The following is a 21,937-nucleotide window of genomic DNA, read 5'->3' on the forward strand; positions in this document are numbered from 1 at the left end:
CCATCTGCCTGTTCTGCTCCCCACTCTGTCTCTGGTGAATCCTCTCACCCTCCGCATCTCTGGCCTGTACCCCAGTACTGTACGAATGAATAAATAAATAAATCTTTAAAAAAAAAAATAGCAATGCCCTTATTTGAAAACTATCTCCCCTAGTAAATTGCCTGGATAAGAAAAGCCCAAAAGGCATTTTTGCCTATGAAAAATGGGTAAAGGACTTAAATAGACACTTCTCCATTGATGACATACAAATGGTCAGCAAGTATATGAAAAGATGCTTAACATGACTAATCATCAGAGAAATACAAATTAAAACCACAATGTGGTATCACCTCATACCAACTGGACTAGCTACTGACATAAAAAAGAAACAGAAAATAACGGTGCTGGATGTGGAGAAACTGGACCCCTGGGGCCCTGCTGGTAGGATTGCTGAATGGTGCCACTCTATGGAAAACAGATGAGCCCTCCTCAAAAACAATTAAAACTAGAACTACTATATGATCCAGAAATCCCACCCTTAGTCTTCAAAAGAAGTAAAAGTAGGGTCTCAAAAAAAAAGGTACTTACACACCACACACTACCCTTCATAGCAGTACTCCTTGCAGTGGCCAAGAGGGGCAAGCAAGCCAGAGGTCCAACAGCAGGGATGAGTGGACAAGCACCATGTGGTATGCCCATACAACGGAATATTACCCAGCCCTAAACAGGGAAGGAAATGCTAACACCTGCTACCACCTGGCTGGATTATACGCAAGTGAAATAAACCAGCCACAAAAAGACAAACTGTTTACCATTCCGCTTACAGGAGGGATGCAAACTCTTCAAATTCAAATGGTGGTTCTGGGGAGTAGGAGGCTGCAAGGGTAAACTATTTCACATTTGCAAGATTCTTACAAGCGTTCTGGAGAGCTTTTGCACAATAATGGGACTACCAAATTGATACTTTAAAAAAAGATGCTCAATGTTGCTGTTTGGTTTTTCCCACAATAAACAAAACAACAGCAAAAAAGTAAACAGCCAGCCACCGCCGCTAAGTGCTCGCGGCTGGCATTCCCTGGCGCGGTCGGCAGTCGGCGGTCGGCTGCTGCCCAGTGTTCCCCTTACTCTGGTATCTCCCTTCCTCTCATTGTTCCATCCTTTTATTTGCCGTGAAATGATTTTTACCATGCTAACAATGAACAATGAGCTTCCAGCCCAAGTTGCTCTGAAATTGCCTGGAGCAACTATCCTGTCTCATAGCATGATCATAACAAGGGTATAAATATTCCATTTATGTCAAATCATTCTGTTTACACCGTTTCAACTAAGTCTTAAGGGTCTGGATTACCTTTAAACAACCCAGCCTCATACCCTTGTTCTCGCCTCCTAACAGGATTTTAAAAGGGCATCTATTGTTCTAAGAAATCACCATCCTAGTTGGGGAACAGGTTAACTTGTAATAACAATTTGTCCTGCATCCTCCCCTCCTGCAGCTCATCAAGCCAGGCTTTGAGTGAAAATTGTTTTTCTTTTCCCTTCTCTCCAGATGTAGTCAGAGGCAGTCATTAAGAGAAAAGTCATTCGTTCCCACCTTGAAAATTAAACACATCGGGTTATTGGGCCATCACATACATATCCACCAGGATCTGAGGCTGGGGTATTGCTCTTCCACTGGTTCAGTTTCACATATGGGCATCACAAAGCTTAATTATTTGGAGACATTACTGTCACCTAGGATAAAATGAATGTTCTTTTAAGAGGCTCTCCAGCAAACTCTTTTGTCTTCATCAGCTGAGCAATTTTCTCTTTCATGAGGAGTCATCCTAAATTACACAGCATGAAAAAGGACCACGCTACACATATTAGCAGACTATTTGCAGATGATGCTGTAAATGGTTCGCGAAGCTCTTTACAGGGAAGGCATCACATCATAAGTATCCCAGCTCAGACGTAGTTGTTAGGCTGAAAACTTCATGAAACAAAATCAGAACTGGTGGCAGGTACATGTCTTCTTGGTTTTCAAGTTAGGATGTTGGCAAGCAAATCAGCAGGTACCTTGTGAGCACATCGAACAAATTCTTACAACCGATCACAGATCTAGAGATGGCCAAAGTCAATGACTTGAGCGCTTGGTTCTCAGTAGTCACGAAGACGACAGTCACCACACAATGACAGGCACAAGCACAACAGCGTGGCTACGACTGGGTAGCATGTCGCTTTTACTATTAGGGTTCTGTGATCTTCCTCCCCTTCTCCGAGCATACACACTGTAAAACCTGACCTTTTTGTTTCTGTAATAGAAGCTAGATCCAAATATTAGACAACTTGAGTGGCATGACCGGAAGTCAGCCCTACAAAGTGTGGGAGAGACGGTTTGGAGACCAGCACGTGGAAACAGCCCACTGATCTGTCAAATCCATGTTTTCCTTCACTTTGATGCTGGCGTTGACTTTGATTATTTAAAATTTCATCTACAGTTTTCAAGCGTCTTTCAGAACTATCTTCAGAGATGTAGAAAATTACAGAGAATAACAAGATCAGAATCGATGTACTACCACCTAGATCTAATAAAGGTCAGATCTAATAACATTTACCATATCTGATTCCGAGCTTTTTAAAATTAAATACTGCAGAAAGAATGGAAGCTCCGACGCGCTCCCCTCACCAACTAGTCATCACATACCTAGAAAAAGCTCAAGGGTACTCTTCACAGAGCCTTGTTTTTACACATTTGTAAGGAACATTCTCAGAGAGTTTAAGAGATATTTTCCATCAAGGTCAGTGTGTCTCCTATTATATTATCCTTTTGATGTTTGAACGCTTTCATTTAATTCTTATGCAAATCCCAAGACCCCACACCAGCCCCATTTCAGCTGGTCAAAACTCAACCTGTGAACCTAAACATCCAAGACTAAAGCCAAACAGTCAACCAGTAGCAGCCGGTGAGACTGGACATGCTCAGCAGGCCGCCGTGTGTCATGGCCCAAACCGAAACAGAGCGCCTGATATTTTCATATTCCACAGGACGTTTTCATACCATTTCAAGGTGTGGCTGCATTTACTCTGTTGTAGCATTCTGCAACTTACTTTTGCTTCCTGCTAAATATTGCACATCTAACTCCACGGACAGTTCTAGTTCACGGAGGTGAATGCTGTTTTACATGCCATTTTATAAATTCACCACAGTTTAATTATTCATTCTTCTGACAGATCCTTTCATTGATTTCCATCACTGAGCCATCAACAAGAATGTCGCAGTGAGCACTTATACGCACGTAGAGTCCTGTTCTGCGCACGCCTGTTGGCTGTTCAGAGCAGAGATGTAAAGTTGGGAGTGGTTGGCTGTGAGACATGTGCATTTCCAATTTTACTAGAGATTCACAAATTGCTCCCCACGATGGCTGTATTAATTTGCTCCCCATCAAATGTGCATGCGGGTCCATCTGCATCTGCCCCAGTCTTCTGGGGCACTACTGAGCTTTTTCCTTTTCCATTTTTGCCAAACACAACAGGTGAGCCCTCAATTGTGCCCCTGGCTCACCAGTGATGTGAAGCGTATTTCCGTGGGTTTGCTGGTCCTTCGGGGTTTGCGCTTGTGAAATTTCTAGTCAACCACTTGTTCATTTTTAGAGAGTGTCATTTGCCCTGTTCTCAGTGATCTGTGAGAAACCCCTACGTCTTGCAGACCCTACCCCTTTGTCAGCTGTCCACATGGTAAGCCTTTCCCAAGGCTTGACTTGGGTTGGATTTTATAGTGTCTTTTTCATCGAGAAGTCTTTTGTTTCGCTTCAGTGTCATAAGATTTTAAACACTTCCTTTTATTGACAGTTGGCTACTTGCTAGAGTCACCTGAAGGGCTTTTTAAAAACACTGAGGCCTAAAACTAAAGTCCGGTGACAGAAGCAGGTCGTGTGGCCTGGGATCAGGGAAGAGGGCTAACAAAAAAAGGGCAATACGAGATGAGATCTTGTACCGAATCTCCAGTTTGGTATTAGTGGACAAGTATATGCGTCGTCAAAAGGCGTCATACTGCCCGTTAATGGCTGCATTTCATGTAAGTCACACCTCAGAAGAGTTGACTTAATGCTTCAGATGCCCGGGGTCTAGCACATAAAATTTTAGCCAGAACCTCTCAGCACGCTCAGAATCATACTTTCTGAAGTGCCCACAGGTGATGATCATGCATAGCTGGTGCTGAGAACTGCTCTTATCTAAATATTATTTGAGTTTTGCTGACTTCACCTGGAATTATTTTTGAATAAGATATAAGAATCTAAATTTGAAGGCAATCCTAAGACGCCAACACCTGTTGCCTGGACAGTCCTTTCCCCCGAATCTGGACACCCTGCTCTACTTTCACCTGCCCTGTACCCCCTGTACCCCCTCTGCAGCCCCTCCGCCAGGCCTGCTGTTAGTGCCCTCGGGCTGTACCAGGAGTCACCACAAACAGCGCAGCTTAACACAACAGGAATGTCTCTTCTCTCAGGAGGCCGAGTCTGAGCCCAGGGCCACACTGACACTGGCCCCCGGTGACGAGAACCTTCCTGGCCTGGTGCCCGTTCAGGTGGCTCCAGGCCCCCCATGGGCTCTCCGAGTGCCCTCTCTGCCTCCACCCTCACAAGGGCCTCTTCCCTCTGTCCTCATCTCATCTCCTTTTCCTATCAGGACACAAGTTAGACTGGACACAGGGCCAGGTGACCCCCCTTAACTACTACATCTGCCAAGCCCCTGAAGTTCCAGAAAAGAATGAGTGGTGGAGGGGAAGGAGGAGAAAGGGGGTGGGGGGCTCTGTTCACCCCAGATGCCCAGCCGCCCCTCCTTTCGGCTCTGCTCTTCCCAGAATGCCTTGCATGCACCACGAGAAGATGACATTCCGAAGCAGGTGACACGCACTTGGAATAGGGACCCCCCGCCCAGGCACAGTCTTGCAGCTCCACCTGGTCAAGGCCAGCTGACTCCCGGCTGCCCAATCAAGCCTCATGGACGCTGGCTGGCCGAGAAGGGGCTGCTTGTTCTGCAGCAGACGCTGGCTGCTGCCCGCGCAGGGCGTCCAGCCTGCCGCCACTTTCCCCCTTTGCCTCACAGCAGCATCTGCCGCCCCTGTCAGGTCCCTCCGCTGTCCGTTCCGGAGCTAACCTTGCCGCCTGAACGCCGGCACCCATCCCAGGAAGCCTCCGGACCCCTGACGAGGCTGAGTCACCATTGATCGTGGCCCCACTCTACTCCCACTGCAGCAATTAGCCCTCAAGGAACAGCTTGTAATTTGCTTGTTTGTCTTGAGTATGAGGTGTTGATCCCTGGCACAAAATGCGTCCCAGGAAGCAGAGACCTGGCAGGAAAGGAGCAGGGGGGGGGGGGAGGCAGCGGAGGGCGGCGCGACAGCTGCACCAGGCCGCAGGCCCAGAGCCGCTGCACTGAGGAGGGCTGGGGCGCTCCGGGGGGCAGCGCCTCACCCAACCCCAGACCGTGTGCGACCCGGGCGTCCCTGCTGATGTAGATCAGTGAAGACACGAGGAAAACGTCCCTGCAGAGGGGCCCCTGACTCCGAGAGCCGGAAGGGAGAGGACATGTCCCCGATGTGACGAGGACCACAGGTGTGAGGTGACGGCGACACAGTCCTGCCCCACCAGGAGGTGGTGGCTGCCCACCCCCCCAACCCCAAGCCACATCTCAGCCCCCCGCTCACCAACAGGAACAGGCCCAGGGGCCCTTCGCGCACCACAAGTGTCTCTTCCTGGCATCGGGTATCCAACGACAGCCCCACTTTCTGACCGCTCCTCCTTCTGGAGCACCTCCCTCGAACAAGTCCTCTTCCCCCCAGACACAACTGTAGACCCCCATCTCATCTGACCCTCCCACCTTGCTGGAAGCCGGACTGCACTCTAGAGCCCGTTTCCATCTCGACTCTCCTGGGGTTTCTGCCCCGGAGACTGGACGCCCTTAGCCTCGCCGTCAGAGAGGTTCCCATCCCCCAGGCGAGCCCGATGCTTGAAGGTAACTGTCCATGTACAGTGAGTGTCCTCTGGGGAGGACCTGGCCACCGTTCGCTCCTCGAGGTTGCCGATTCTCCTCAGGACCCACAGCCAATCATGGGCCCGTGACCGACAGAGACGACGCGTCCTGGTAAGTAGACAGCTTTCCGTTCCCTGGGGTATCTGCAGCTGAACCCTTCTAGGTGTCTAGGGAACCGCCCACTTTATGAGATCTGAGTCTTGCTCCTCTACCAGCCGCCGAAGACGCGGACACTCATTCCTGGCACAGGAGTGCAGTCACATGACCTGGCTCTGCCCACCAGAAGCGCCTGGGCCCGGACCAGAAGGTGGCCAGAAGGAAGCGAGGTGACCTGGGCTCAGCAGCCCGGGGTTCAGCAGCCTTTGCTCAGGAGCTGATATGCGGCTTAGTCGTGGAATGACCCTCGCTTCGTGTTGGGCCGTGGACCGCCCGAGGCAGAGTGGACCTGGGGGGCTCCTGTGACCGCCGGCTTGACTCACTCCCTGGTGTGCGACGACACAACTCCCCTCTCGCTGTGGCGCCATGTCATATCTGACCAGGCACAGCTGCCAGCGCACACCCACCCGGACGGAACCTTGTGGAGGCTGAAAGTGTGCATAAGCCCCTGGCTTCCTACAGCCTTGGGTGCAAATCCGCGGGGTCAGTACCGGTGCAGTAAACCTGCTTCTAGTTAGCCCTGCCTGGTGCCAAGTAGCAAAACCAGCGGGGCCTCTCCCTCTCTCTCTCTGCCCTCCCCCCGCCCCGCCCCCAACTTTCTGCGTCAGCGACAGAATCAGCAGCACGACAGCATCGCGAGTCTGGTGCGGGCAAACTGAAGCAGCCGGCGCTGCAGGACCAGTGACCGCTCGCCCTCGGAGCGGATCAGGGGCTTGGGTTGGGTTGGGGCTTTCAAAACTGAGCTGGAGCTTGGGCGTCACCTCCAGCTCCGTCCCGCCTGCCACCACCTGGGGAACGGCTTGGGGTTCTTCTACAAGCCCCATTTTTGTTTAATCAACCAGAGTCAGCATCTGTCATGGCTCCCCAGAACCCCACCACCGACACAACACCTCCCCCCCGCCGCCCCGTCTGAGTTAAATCTCCCTCTGCCTCCTTTCCATGAACACTTTGAGGGGCCACCTGGATAATCCAGGCTGCGTGCCCCACTCCAGCGCTCTCCTTCCTCACAGCTGCAGACTCCACACAAACCAGCAGCGCCTGCTTATCCTCGTGGCCACTGTTCAGCTGACGTCACACCGAGAGGCCAGCGTGCGGCTGGGGCTCCGGGCCCAGGTATCACGGCAAATATGGGCACGCTGTCGAAATGTTCGCCGAGATTTCAATTCATTCACACCCGGGGCAGAAAATGACCTTTCCGCAGAATATCTGGAAACGCAAAGCTCACCCCGAGGAGAGGAGGCACCTGGAATAGTTACTCGCACGCCATGATTCTGTTTGCTAATTCTACAAAGGACAGGTCTGGGCTTCAGGCGCGTCTGCCCTCCCCTGGGAGCAGCGTCCCGGGCAGCACCCGGCGCCAAGCTCGCGCCCCTAGAGGCCGACCAGGCCTCGGGGTCAGGCTGGCGGTGGCCACAGAGGGCAGTGCCGGCCAGCACAGAGGGCAGACTCCGGACGGCAGGCCCTGCCTGCCAACCACCCTGAGCAGCTTAAGCGAGGGCAGGAGACCGAGAGCCCAAGGTCGTGCGCGGGGAGGTGCTGGTGAAGCCCGCGGGCGAGGTTCACAGCGGGCAGTCGGGCTGCGGCGCCCTCCCTGTTTCCGGGCACAGAGCTTTCTGCCCCCCGAGACGTCCCTGGGGACATCCTGGCACTCACAACGCGCCCCTCTGGGCCCCAGCGGGGCCTGAGTGAGCAGTGGAGTAAGCTGGTTGCTCAAGCTAAGGCCCTGGGCCCGGGAGGCCGCCGCCACACCTGGCCACGGCTCTGCGGTTTCTGACAGGCCAGCGGCCACGCTGACGTTGAGCCCCTTTGAGAGCCAGTGGCAGAGACGGACGGACCGTGGTAAGGGGGGTGAACGGCCCAGCCCGCCACCGCCCGCCCTTCCCTCGGCACGGGCGGGAGCGGGGGGCCGCGGCTGGCGGGCGCCACAGTCCTCCGGCCAGAGGAAGCACCTCGGACGGCACAGCTAGGCCGCCCTCCTCTGCGAGTCCTGAGCTGACGCAAACGCGTGGGCCCTTCCCCAACGCACACACGCACGCAAGCTTGCACGTGCACGCACACACACGTGTGCACACACATCCTGAAGCCACAACTTGAGCCACAAAGGAGCTGGACCACAGTCACCCCCACGGCTTCCACAGTTCCTGACACAGGACACTGGTGTTTATTAAACGCCTACTGGGTGCCCAGACTGTGTCAGCTACTCCAGAGGCCTTGTTTCTTTAATCCTCGTGACCACCCTCTCAGATTGTGCTTGAACAGGTTTCACTTCCTGTAGAAGACAGATTATACTCTCATGGAAAAGGGCCCCGAGCCCACGGACACCGCCCTGGAAGCCAGGGCCGTGCGGCCCAGAGCACACGTTTCCCAGGAAGGAGCTTTATGCCAAGCTAGTGATGGCGACCTGGAGCAGGGGGCGTCGGGAAGAATCAAGAGGCAGAGAGCGGCAGCTTGGTCCAGGAGGCCATCGTGGAGCATCGTCTGAATCACGCTGCAGTGTCTCCCACATCACATAACAGCACTGTGGTAAAGGCACAGCCCTACCCTAAACCAGCTGGCGCTCGCGGCCAGGTCCCAGCCTGGAGCAGTCCTGGGCTCGCCCCGCCGATCCTGCCCGCGGTCACTCCTGAGGCAGAGGCCCAGGCACCGTGGGCAGGGACGGGTCTCCTGGGAATCCTCCAAGGCCACTCGCTCTACCATATGGAAACCTGACGTGCAAACAGCTTCCAGCAAAATGAGGAGGGGGGAGCAGCGTGGGGCTGGGGTGTCAGACGAAGCAAGCAATTATTTTTGCAAAGGCTGTCAGGAAAGCCAGGGGAGGGGGCGGACAGCGGTGTGAGGGAAACATGCTAAGGGGAACCTGGAGCCCCGAAATTAAGGAAGAGAAGAACACAGGCTGCCCCCCCCACCCCTTCTCTCCTGGCTCCCACAGAGGACAGGCCCAGCGGCTGCTCCCACAGCCTCCCGCTGGCCAGGGTGGCCCGGAGCCAAAGCCGCACAACCAGCGGCCGTCAAGGACCTTGGACCTTGTACGACCCACGGCCGTGGCCAAACCCGGCCGTGCCGAGGGCAGCTTTGTACGCTTGTAGGAGACGGTGAGGATAAGGAGAAAAGGAAAGGCAACAGACACACCACATGGCCCGCAAAGTGGGTCCTCTCTGGAAAGGTCTGCTGGCCTGGCCTGCTCTGCAGCACCCCCACCCCTCCCCAGCTGATTCTGCATAAGGTTCCCCGGGGCAATGAAACACCCCATTTTCACAAAACTCCAAACTCCCCGTTGCCAGTAAATTCTTCTGAAAGACAAGCGCCCCCGGCCAGGTAACCGGCCGCCGTGCCCACGCTGGCGAGCCCCCGGGGATGGCCCAGGAGTGAGGCAGGAGCTGGCCCTGCGTGCCCAGCACTGTCGCCCTCGGGCCACGCCCAGCCGGCCCGCAGACACCACCTGGAGACTGTCATTCGCCCCAGTGCAGAAGCCCCAGGCAGTTACACCCACCATGAGTCGCCCCACGATCTCAGCGCCATAGACATCAGCAGGCACAGAGAAGAGGGCGATCAGGGCGGAACTGACCCTCCCAAGTGCCCGTGGGGACGCCCTAAGCCCCGGGATCTCAGAACCTGAATGCGTTTGGACACAGGCTCTTTAAAGGGCGATTAAGTTAAAATTAGGGTGCGCCCTAATCCAAACCCATCTGAGGACAGGACAGACACTTCATGGGGTGAATTCAGGGGAGGGCAGCCGCCCACAGGCCAAGGACAGAGGCCTCAGATGTGACCAACCCGCCAACACCTTGATTCTGGACTTCCAGCTTCCAGACTGAGAAAATACACTCCTGCTGCTCAAAGCCCCCCGTCTGTGGTATTTTATTGTAGGAGTCCCAGAAAACGAAGACAGATGTGTAGATTCTAGTCCAGTAAAAGCTGCATTTGCAAAACCTTGCCCCTGTTCCTCCGCCAGCTCACAGCCCAAGGCCTGGGTGCGGGCGGGCAGGCGTGTTCCCGCACAGGAAGGCCTGTGTGCGTTGCCGGGACGACCTCTCCAGCCCGGCCAGAAGGTCATCACCCGGTCAGCCCGGACACACGTGGCAGTTTAAGGTGCCACCTCAGGCCTCAGTGAAGCACTGCCAGGGAGATGCTAGCGCGGAGGCAGGAGGTCAGGTGGTCACCAGAGGCCGGGGGCTGACGCGACACACCCAGGCTCCCCTCGGCTCGAGCTGCCTACAAGGCAGCCTTCCACAAAGTCGAACCAGAATGCCAAAGAGGGAGCAGGCGCGTGAGGGAGAGAGAGCACGCCAGTGTCCCTGGGGAGAGGGTGCCCGCCTCCTGAGACGTCTGTCCTTGCAGGTCCCTGCCGGGTGGCGCTCACGGCAAACCCTGGCTTCTGAACAGGACGCGCACAGCCTGGCCGCCCAGCTTCAGCATCGAAGCTGAACGGGGCCGGACAGGAGGGACAAGCAGGTGCCCACGCGCTAGGCTCCTGTCCCCCGGAGCAGCGCAGGCCCATGGCCAGGCTCCCAGACACCCCGCCTGTCCGTCCCGCCTCCGGCAACCTCCTGAATGCCAAGTCCCCAGGGAGGGGCAGGGCCAGGGGAGCGCACGTCTGCCCCAGAGAAGGCTGCTGAACCCACAAGTGAACCCGCCGGCAGCGACAGCCCCGCAGCTTGCCACCCTTCCGCAGAAAACCCCAAACAGAACCCAGTTTCCAGATGTACCGGGACACACACAGGCACACTGCTTGCTGCTGGGGTTCAAATAATTGTCAATAAAAATCACCTCAAAGTTTAACGTCGTCACCCAAGAGGACGCAGGGCCCGATGTGGGGAGGGGTGTGCCGCCAGAGGGGCAGGGCGCTGTCCGATTTGAAGCCAAGAAAAGGACAGTGTTTAGGTTCGATATTTTTAAGACGCAATGCAATTTGTTTCCTTGAAGGAAAGCTAGATGAGAAAAAAATCTGGATGCAAACGCACTAAATGGACAGTCAGGGTTGGCTGGGCTGCTGGGGAGTGGGGGGGGGGGGAGACAGGACTGGGGGCCTCAGTCCGCTGCGGCCGCCACAACAAAGACCACAGACAAGATGTGTTTGTCACAGGCCCAGAGGCTGGGACACCCAGCCTCGTAACTGCCCTTTTCCCCTGTGGCTCCTGGGGCGAGGGTGAGGGGCTCTGGGGCCTCCCTACAGGGGTACGCCTCCCATTCCTCACAAAGCCCTCAACACCCCAACTCCTCCCAACCCAGACCTTCACCCCCAGCACAAAATCACTTAGACCCCAGCTGCCGCCATCTAGAGCAAGACCACAATGTTCATGAAACGCCAGCGTCTCCCTGGGCACCGTGAGCAGAACAGGAACCTGGGAGAGCTCAAGCCAGGCCCGCCCGAGAGCTTCCCCCAACCTCAAAGGTCTCTAAACCCCAAGAGCATCCAGGAACCAGCCCCGGGGGTTGTATTCCCCGTGGGTGCCCAGACTTCCAAGGCGCCGAGCTCAGCCCGCTCGCTCGGACGCTCCAGCAGAGACCAGGCGCCGTCCTGCCGGCTGTTAGGCAAACTCCTGCGAAACCGGGGGACCTGGACCCATCTAGGGGACCTCGACGCATCTAGGGGACCTCGACCCATCTCGTAGCGACGGTGGCCAGGCTGTTTCCACACTCTCCTGTCAGGGAGACATTAGCACTCGCTGGCGGTGGCGATTCTAAGTAATTCGTGTCTGTTTATAAGACCTTCAAAGGCCAATTCTCCTCCTCACATCAACAGCAAGAATTAATTTCTTTTCAAATGTCCCAGAACACATGTTGGCTGCCAGGCTACCTTTCTGCCGGCCAGGAAGGTTCTGGGCGTGAACAGTCACTGCCCCTTGCGGCCTTCCACGCTCCCGAGCCCTGCCCCCGCCGCTCCCAAGTCATTGCTCATTTTCTGCAAAGTCAATGCAAGGTGTCGCCCTGGCCGCGTCTGCAAATTCAAGGCAGTAGTAGAGCAAAAAGAGCAAAAGACCGGGGGAAAGCCCGTCCACGCATAACAACATGGCCAGTGATTAAATAATCACACCCAGCGAAAGCCCCGGCGTCGGGGCAGCTGATCCAATACACTTGACCCCCTCCTTGGCCCAGCACCAGCGAGCAGTGACCCAGTGTGATGGGAGGGCCCTCTATAAGGTGCCGTTCCGGGGGGCCCCGCTGAACTGGGTGGGAAGGGGACTCAGCAGGGCCCGGGAGGCAGAAACTGACACCACCATGCAGACACTTCACGAAAACAGACGGCACGAGGCACTATTCCTGAGCCGTGCAGGTGTGGGTGCGGAGGCTGGTCCTTCTGGACATGATGGTCAGTCTCTCGTGACCCCTGAGCCAAGCTCCCAGGACTCTCGCATCCTGATAGCTGGGTGACAGGAAGAGAACAGCAGCCTATCTCCGGCACAAGTCCAGCTGATGCCTCTGGGGGGGCTCCCAGCTCACCAGATTCCAGCAGGAGAAGAGGCCTTTGCCCCCACCCCCACCCCAAGGGTCCTTCCAGTGTCTTTCTGAGCAGAGAATCTGCACAGAGCAGATTCGGGGCTCACGGGGGGTCCTGCCACCTCTCGGACTGTTGAGGACCGGGGCTGGCGAGGACAAGCCCTCTCGACCTCTGTACCGACTGGATGCGAGTCCCCAGGCCTCAGCCCGTGGCGCCCAGCCAGCCCCTGGCCTGACCTGGACTCTGTTCAGCGGTCATGTCCACGTTCACGCTGCGCCTCTCTGTGAGCGAGCACAGGCGCGTTCCCCAGGCCCCACTCTCCAGCCCTCTGGTGCCCAACAAGCCTCAGATCTCTGACTTGCTCCCAACACTGGAGCTTGTTAGATTTCAGTTTGCACCTTCCGCTCCCAGAAGGGCATGATCCTCAAGTCACAGGAGGGCGGCCGGAGCTAGAGGGTGCGCACCACCAGCCCAGGTAGACATGAGCCCAGAGCGGCCCTTCTGTCCGCCGGACCCTCCTACTGAACCCTTGTGGCAGGGACGCTTTGTCAAGGGTCTGAAGTCACGGTTAAGCATGATGTCATCTCCCCAGCGACATCACAAGCTCTCTAGGGGTCAGGCCCACGGTCATGGGCGCTCCTCCCACTTGCTGGACCCTCGTGTCGACAGGGCGCGTGGCACGATGCCAGCTGCCGGCCATGCACCACGGAGTCCGACACGGAAGCTCTGAACTCACCAGGATGCAACTGCAGGGGCTTATTTTCTTTCAGGGACAACATCACAGTTCAATTCCTCTAGGGAGAGCCCTACCGGGCTCGAAATATCTACCTGCACATCCCCACAGAGACACGGTGCACCCGTGCAGCCTGGGCAGAAGTCGGTGCCCGGCACGGCAGCCAGAGGCAGCGGTACTCACCAGGTGAGGCAGCAGGAGGTCGGCCAGGTAGACGAAGGCAGCGCCGAGGGTGAAGCCAATGGCCACGGGGAAGAAGGCGAAGGCCCCGAAGCCCCCGGAGGACGTGGCCATCTCAACCGCTGGGGCCAGGAGAGACCAATAGGAAGCGGCTAGCATGACCTGGCAAACACAAAGAGCAGCAGGTCACTGACCGCCCCGAGAAGGGGTCGCCCCAATGGGGGCTGCCCCACAGCCCACGGCTCCTCCTGGCAAATACCGTCCCGAGCCAAAAGCCGCCGCGGAGTTCCTGGAGCGAACGCTGTAAGGACAGGGCTGGGGGCAGGACGGAGTGGACCTGGGGAGGGCGATGCTATTTCGCTGTCGGTCACGCTCTAACTCCCCAGGGTGCAAGTGGCTCTCCCCAGGGGCGGCTGTTCCTGCACGCGCTGCCTGGCAGGGCCACGCTGGGACGGGGAGGGGAGGGGGCTGCTAGCCGGGCCGCGAGGGGAACCCAGAGAGGCCGGGCACCACCTCCTGACGCACGGCCCCTGCCAGCTAAGAAACCTCCGGCCCCAGCGCCCCCTTGCTGCAGGAAACGCAGTCCTCGCTGAATGCTCCAGAGCAGGTTGCCCGGTCACTGTGGGCGCCGCCGTGACAGACAGCGCGGACGCCCACGGCACCCGCAGGCGTCGTGCTGAAACCAGCCTCCCCTCCCTTCCATTTCTGCCTCTCAGCTCTGGGTCGACACCCCGGAAGGCCAAAGTCTTGGTGCTACGTGACAGCCGCTGGCGTCTGCAAGCGCACGCGTGAGTCAATGTCAGCTGCGTCCCGTCACATTCTTATCTCTGAAGGGAAGAAGGGGACTGATACCCACTGGTCGGCCGCCTGCCATTTCCAGAGACATCTCATTTTCTCATCGCCACCACCCTGGCAGGCTGGCCAACGTTGTCTGCTAGTGCTGTTTGCAGATAAGGAAATTGAATCTGGAAGGCTATTTGCTCAAGCTCCCAGCGCCCGCAAGGGGCAGGTCCGGGGAGGGGCAGGAAAGACCATGTTAAGAGAAGAGCACTTGAGGCCCCACGCAAATCTTGGTGAGGCCAGCTGAGTGCAAGAGTGTCCAGCGTTGGCCGAATCACACCCGACCACCGTCCCTGCGCTCGGGGTGCCGTGACGTCGTCTTGACTGACACCCACTGCCTGTATCACCCCACGCCCGTCACCAGTGACCGGTGTATTCCCAGACAGAGCCATTCAACTTTGTTGCCTAACTGAGTTCTCCGTTACCCTCAAGAATGAAGGGGCGCAATGGGGGTGAAGAAATCAGAAGAACACATAATTAGGAAGTGACTCAACACTTAGCACTTTTTTCACCTAAATTGTAAAACGACTTTGCCTTACAGGCTGAGTACCAGGCAGGCTCCCCTCACATGCCCTCGGCCTTAGACAGTCGCTGGGTGAGCAGCTGTTCAAAATAATGGGACTTTTCCTGGTGTCAGAAGTTGCCTTTCGGAGCGTCAAGAAAAATCCACTGAGTGCAGTCTACTGATCGAGTTGAAAGGGATTTTAGGTGGCTACCTAATCCAAACGCTTCATCTAACGGATGGGAAAACTGAGACCCCAGGAGACTCAGTGGCTTCACCAAAGCCCCAGAGCCAGCCACGGCCACGGAGCTGGCACCCCCCGGTCAAGTCCGGACCACCTTCACCCCACACCCGGCCCAGAGTCTTTTAAGAAACTCCAAATGCTACAGGGTGAAGACGAGGTTTATGCTGCTCCCCACTTTTCGTCAGGCAAAGAAGCATCCAGAACCACAGCCTGGGGTACAGCAGCAAGCCTATACCCCAATGTAACCAATCCCCTGGAACTCCCCCATCATGATGACAGCAGCTATTGCAGAAAATGCAGCACGAAGAAGTATTTAGCGACTAATAAGCGGTGATAACGATCTTATTAAGCACGTTCCTCAGGAAGATGTGTCGGAGCCTACAAACCGAAGCCCAGATTTCGCCCCGGCCACCTTCCCGGCGGGAAACAAGCGTCCGTAACTCAGCGCGGGACGCTGGCAGCCAAGCAGCTGCGCGTGGGCCCTGCACCTTGGGCTCAGGCTCGGGCGGAAGGCCGCCTCCCTCCCGCACGCACACCCCTGGAAACAGGAGCAGCGCCTACGCCGCCGGACTGCACCGGGGACAGAGGACGGAACCAGAGGGAAAGCTGGGGAAATCTCGGAACCTCTGAGTCGCTCGCACACACGGAACTTTTAAACCGAGTGGCTGCCGCTGAGGACTGGGCTACGGCAGAGCCTGCCTGCGAGGTCCGCATGCAGGAAGCTGAGCCCTGAGGACAGGAGCACCGTCGTCGCAGCCACATGGCTGGTTGGTCCGGGGCCGCCCGAGGCGGGAGTGGGGGAGCTGTGCTTTGGCGGGGGAAGCCAGCAGAAGGCTTCTTTTCTGTTAAAGGCCCTGACTTTTAAATTACCCAAGCCTATGTATTTGGGGGAGGTGTTTTTTTTTTTTTTTAAGATTTATTTATTTGTACATACAGAACTGGGGTACAGGCCAGAGGCTCAGGGGCGGTGAGAGGCTTCACCAGAGACAGAGTGGGGAGCAAAACAGGCAGATCGACGAAGTACACTGCGGAGGGGAGCAGCGGGCGGGTCAGGAGAGGTCTGCCGCGCCATGTGGTCACCTCCGGGGCAGGTGGGAATCGAACTCATGAGGAAGTGGCTTTGGCTTCTTAGTGCAGTGCTTTAACCCGCTGCGCCACCAGGGAGGGCCTGGGGGAGTTTTTTAAATAGGCTGATAATATGATTTTGAAAATCTACAAATATTATGCCGAAATGTGCAATTTCTGAATGTTTCAATGGAAGACTCTGACTTCACGGTGAGAATCCCACAGAGGCCAGGGTCCTCCCTACAAAAATGCCAGTTCAGAAATGTGTCCACCCGATGGCGAGGTGCATGCCTAGACTGCTGGTCTCTGTGGGGAGTACCGAGAAGAACAACAGGCCCTGGAGGAAATGTTTAAAGTCAGCAGACATCTGTCAGCTCTTTACTCACCTGACAGTAAAGCGCCCCGTTTCCCTTCCTCAGCTCCCCAAACCTGGCAAAACTCCGAAATTCTTTTTCTCAAAATATCACGCAAAATGCCACAGGGACCCATATATTAAAATACTATTAATTTCCCTCTGGTGTCAGAGGTACCAGCATAGAGTAATCAAACCTAGCCAGCTAAACACCTAGTCGCAGCAGGCAAAGCTTCTCATTTATGCTGAAGTGTTCATCTGGGGACAATTTCAGCCCTGCAAATATAAATGAATTTGTGAAGAGCTCCTTAAGGAATGCATCAGAATATCCTGGCATGATGGGTGCAGTTAAGCAGTTTTTTTTGTTATAGTAATGACAGTGTAAAGACTGGAAGAAAATCCAAGCCACAAAACAATTTCCCCCTCAATAAAGGGGGGAGGAAATTCTTGCACACAACGCAGTGACCTGTACCAAGTAGCAGCAATATTTACTCCGTGAGCCTCTAAAACGGTACACACAGAATTCAAGCAACAATAACCAACGGGGGCCACTAGAGGGGACCCTCCTTAAATGTCTTTTGCAGCAAGTGAACATGGACTTGAACGTCAAGGACCGGAGGTCTCCCATGGGCCTTGAAGAATCAAGGCCCAGGCAAATTTGCAAAACAAATCGGAGCAATCTTCTTCCCAATGTTCACCAGTCATGTCTCTAACATCTACCTTCAAGTCAGATGACATCAGCTTTTACAAAATCACTCAGCAAACGCCTAATCGGTGACTAGCATTGGACCCGTATCATCTTTGGCCCTGGGGGTGCTGGGAGGAAGGAGATATAAAAGCCAATCTGATTTCTGTCTTCGAGGAGTTAGCCGCGAACCATAAGAGAGTACAGGTCCCATCTGAAACAATCAAGAAGGCATCTGAAAACAATAAATGGGGGGGGGGGGGCTGGCGCCATTCCAAGAAATGAGATGGCAGAGTTGTAAAGAGGCCTAATGTCAAGAAAAGGTGGTGACGGGCTCCTGGAAGCCAGAGGTGGCTGGGAAAGGAAACCAAGGGCGGGCTTGCTCGCCGGGGAGGCCGGCGGGCACGGTCTGGGAGACGGGCGTGCTGTGCTGGGCCTGGCGGGGAGACAGGATACGTGTTGGGCGCCACGAGGTGGCTGGGTGTAATTAAGAGGCCTGGCACGATGACTTGGATTTGAGACGATGGGCTGGCTGATGCCAACTCCGGTTCTGCACTAGAATCTCCTGGAATTTTCAACTACAGGGGCCAAGGCCGCCCCGCAATCTACGAACCCACAGGAGGGCTGCTGGCTGCCGAAGTAACCTACAGGGGAGGCGGGGAGGCCGGACTCGAATGGAGGCAGAGGGCTGGGGAGGGAAGGGACCCGCATGCGTCCTCCAGAATGAGGGCGCCACGGCCATCCATATCGAGTCACCCTCCAGAAGCCCCGAAGGGGGGCCGGTGAGTTTTGCATCAGTCAGCTACCACGTTTGGCACGTCAGATATATGACCTGAGCATGAAGCAAATTCATGTGGCAGCTACACCTGCACCGAATTTCCTTTTCCCCAAAGGCCCTCACACTATGCCAGCTCCAGGTAATTTTCCAGGATTTAACCTAATAGCTCAACATCATCATCATCATTTACCTTCGGCTTCAATTACAGCTACTGCCCGAGGCAGCCTTGCAGGAGAGGCCTGGGCCTAGGAGTTACCAGCGCCCAGCGGGCAGGATGGGCCGAGTCTGGATGATGTCTCCACACTCGGAAGAGAAACTCTCTGCCCCAGTATCCCTCTCCTCGACAGCTACCCAAAGGGCAGTGAAAACCGAGGCCCACACAGAGACTCAGGCGAGAGCATTCGCAGTAGCCTTAATCCCAGCCCGAGGCTGGAAACAACCCAAGTGTCCATCGACCGGGCAAAAAGGATGCAGTAGTAGGTTCCTTAGCAATGCAAAGGAAGAAGCACAGAAATAGCTAGCACAGCCTGGATGGGTCCCCAAGTCATCATAGTGAGGGGAAACTCAGACAACATAAGGTAAATTTATATGAGCGATGCGCGTACGTGTGCACAATTCGATTCCACAAAGCACAGAATACACAAAAAGTCATTTCTAAATTGGGGCCGTACAGCGGCTGCCTGGGAAGAGAGGGAAAGTGACTCAGGTATAGCATCAGGGGCGGGGAACGTCCTCCACCTCCTCTGGGTGGTTATACACTGTGTAATTGCAATTGTATTGAATGATATATAATCTGTGTGCACATATGTATGATTGTAACTATATTACATTATTTCATAATCCAGCATTATATTATTGCATAATTTATAATTATGTAATATCTCGCAATTATAATACTCACAAGTCAAAGGGCTAACACTTTAAGATTTAATTGACTGCATGTAAATTATGTTCATTTCTAATCCTTAGGAAATCTGCCCGCACCCCAGAATCTGATGAGCCGCATGTGCTCCACGGACAATCCCCTGGGCAGCCAGGTTCTGGGCTCCAGACTAAAATGCTCCCTCTGGGGACTGACCGCCAGATGCCAGGTAACCCCAGGCCCAGAGCCGAGAGTCAGCCGTGCCTAAACCCGCTGGGATTAGACAGGGACTGCATCAGGCCCCGCAGACCCCTCAGCATCCACCCTCAGTGGCCAGGGGCCTTCCTTGGTGAGGCCTGGACTGCAGCAAGGCCCTTAACGCAAGAACAAACCCCCCAAGACCTAAGTGGACACCAAATGTATTGACCAACAATCTAACTCCCTTTGCCAAAACAGGAATTAGCCACCGGGCCCAGTCCTGGTCCCAACCTAGGGTCCCAGGCCCCAGTGCAATTCCACTGCACCCTTACTGAGCACGTGTCAGGTGTGAGACACTCACCTGGACTGCAGCACACCTGACGATGCCCCTTAGCTTCATCTAACACAACCACAGCGCCAAAGTTGAACAATATTTAGACTTATTGCTCGAGTTTCCATTCCTCTTCCACAGACCGATTATGTGAATAATAGGAAGAAACAAGCCCAGAAATGACTGATTCTTTCAAAGCAGATTCACGGGAGCTGGAGGAGGGCGGTCTCCCGTAATCCTCCAGCCCGCCAAGATCACTAACTCCAGGTAGACTGAGAAGAGAAAGGGGAGGGAGAGGCGGGGAGCACCCTTCTTGCAACTTCGCCAGCTGGTCACCAATTGAGTGAGAACACGCTGGTGCCCAAAGCAACCTCCCCATGGCACCCAGCCACCAGCCCATCAGCACCCTCGCAACTTCGGCCTGTTGATGGACAGTCACACCAGCTGGACGAGCCGCCCCCACCCCAACACGCCACTCATGCCCGCTGCTCCAATCTGTCCCACCTCGGGCTAAGCAGCAGCCCTCGCCAACACTTAAGGCGGGGAGCAGGGCGAGCCGTCTGGCTCCGTTGAGAAAAACTGGGAGACCTAGATCCGAGGCCCCTCTCCCACACCCTCAGCCCCCTCCAGGAAGACTTTGCAAAGCTGCCGGCTCTGATGAAACCCTCCTGGCTCCTGGGACACGGCCGTGAGGCTTAGGGGCGGGAACCTGGCGGCCAAGGGGGAGCGATACCACCCCTTGTTGCAAACCAAATCACGTTTCACTCAGTGCTTGTGTGAACACGATGCTCGTGGGCACAGGGAGTCGCGCGTGCGTCTGTCCTGCCTCCGGAGGGGGCAGGGGCGCCTACCAGTGTGGTCAGAGGGGCCGGGGAGGGACAAGGCGAGAGGGCGGGCGGAGTCCACCACCCCCAGGAGGAACTAGGTGGGGTGTGACGGCGCCACCCCCATCTGAAAGTCAGGCTGAGCTGCTCGTCCTGTATTTCATCTGCAACCCTGGCTGCTCTCAGCAACAATCCCAGGGCAGGCCTGTTCTCTCTCCCTCTCCCGTCCTCACGGCATTGTCGTGGGCAAGGGCGTGATCCTGTGTCACCGCCTGACTCAAATCCAAGCTCTCAGCTGGGAGACCCAGGCAAGTGCTTCCTCTCTCGGGCGCTGTTTCTTCATACAGAAAACGAAAACAGTAAGAATCACAGGAAGAAAGGGGCCCTCGTACGTAGGAGGACTAGTAGCAGTAACATTGGCCTAAAGACTGGCCGTGGACCAGGGGCCTCCGTGTTCACCTGACAGTCGGAACTATCATGACCCCACACACGACACACCGCACGGGAGGCGAGTGGCTACAGCCAGCTGGCCAGTGTGCGGCTCCGCAGCGGTTTCAGCACGGCCAGTTGGCTCTCGAGTCCCTGAGCCTGGCGGAAGCACTGTCCCCGGGGGCCTTACCACCTCCTCCCGCTATGAGACTGAATGCAGGTAGCATGCTTAGCACCAAAACAGCCTACAGACTGTAGATGCCAGATACCACGTAACTGTATTACGTGTCTCTGTTTTTACTATTATCAGATTTAAGGAAAGGGTTTGCATGAGGCGTATGATCTCAACCCTAGAGTTTCTAGGGACCCAACGTGAAACCGTCTACGTAGATGTGTCGTGAATGGATAATAAAACGTGCGTGACGTCGGTGCTGAGCACCCAGGGGACCCATCTACACAACAAATGGCAAGGGGGAGGGACCCCAAAAGCCTAAGGCTCCCCTGGACCTTCCCACCTGGCCAGGGAAGTTCTAAATTTCAGTCCAGTTTAATAACCTGCACACGCGGGCTTCGTGCACACACAGGTCGCGTAGAGGGGGTTATGCCGCCAAACTGGGGCGTTGCAGGCAAGGAGCTGGGGTTCCGGTTCACCAGGAGCTCAGAGGGCCAGGGGGGCAGAAGCCAGGGGGTACAGGAGACCGTGCAGGCGGCACGGCACCCAAGGGCCCTGAGAGGCTGGGCGCAGTCAGAGCTGACAGGGGAGCAGCAGGCACCCCGGGAGAAGCAGGGCGGGCTCCGGGGAGGACAGTCAGGGCCGCAGCGCGGTGGATGTGCCAGCAGACACAGCCAGAGGCAGGACCGGCCCGGGAAGCTGTGCCAGACACGGAGCCTTCACTCAATTAGAGCCGGTGAGCCAGGAGACCCGAGGGGGTGTGACAGGATCTCAGGGCGATTTAGGAAGAGGATTGGGGGGCAGCAAGAATTAGCTCAGGAAATGGCTGCTGAGGGCCGACTCTTCGTGGGCCACGGAGGATGGGCATCACCAAGACAGGCAAATTGTCCAGGAGGCTCTGACGTGGAATTCAACTCGAAACAAGAAGATAAGAAATTCAGAGGTCCGTGAATGAGATGAAGGAAATGAAACAGGTCCTGGGCGGAAGACGGCGGGGAGAAGGACGCCTATCTGGGTAGTCGAGGAAGGCTTCGCTCAAGAGGAGGCGTTGGGGCTGAGACCGGTCATGGGAGGATGCTGTTTCATTCCCAGTGCGAGAAGAGCCAGTAAAATTCCTCCGTCCCTGGCCGAAACCCAGTGACACCGGCAGGACTCC

At 55.8% G+C, this 21,937-nt stretch overlaps 1 protein-coding gene across 4 annotated transcripts in view; it reads right to left on the bottom strand.

The window, feature by feature from the left end:
* Positions 1 to 21,937, bottom strand: part of SLC39A11 (solute carrier family 39, member 11) — a 212,718-nt gene that overhangs the window by 167,850 nt on the left and 22,931 nt on the right. For all 4 annotated transcript variants that reach the window (XM_004693467.2, XM_004693466.2, XM_012733146.1 and 1 more), the window contains exon 4: positions 13,503 to 13,661. In XM_004693467.2, the coding sequence (XP_004693524.1) occupies positions 13,503 to 13,661 (159 nt within the window). The remainder of the gene's footprint in view (positions 1 to 13,502; positions 13,662 to 21,937) is intronic.

Source organism: Condylura cristata, unplaced genomic scaffold (genome assembly GCF_000260355.1).
Source record: "Condylura cristata isolate star-nosed mole 26May11 unplaced genomic scaffold, ConCri1.0 scaffold00038, whole genome shotgun sequence".
Taxonomy (NCBI): domain Eukaryota; kingdom Metazoa; phylum Chordata; class Mammalia; order Eulipotyphla; family Talpidae; genus Condylura; species Condylura cristata.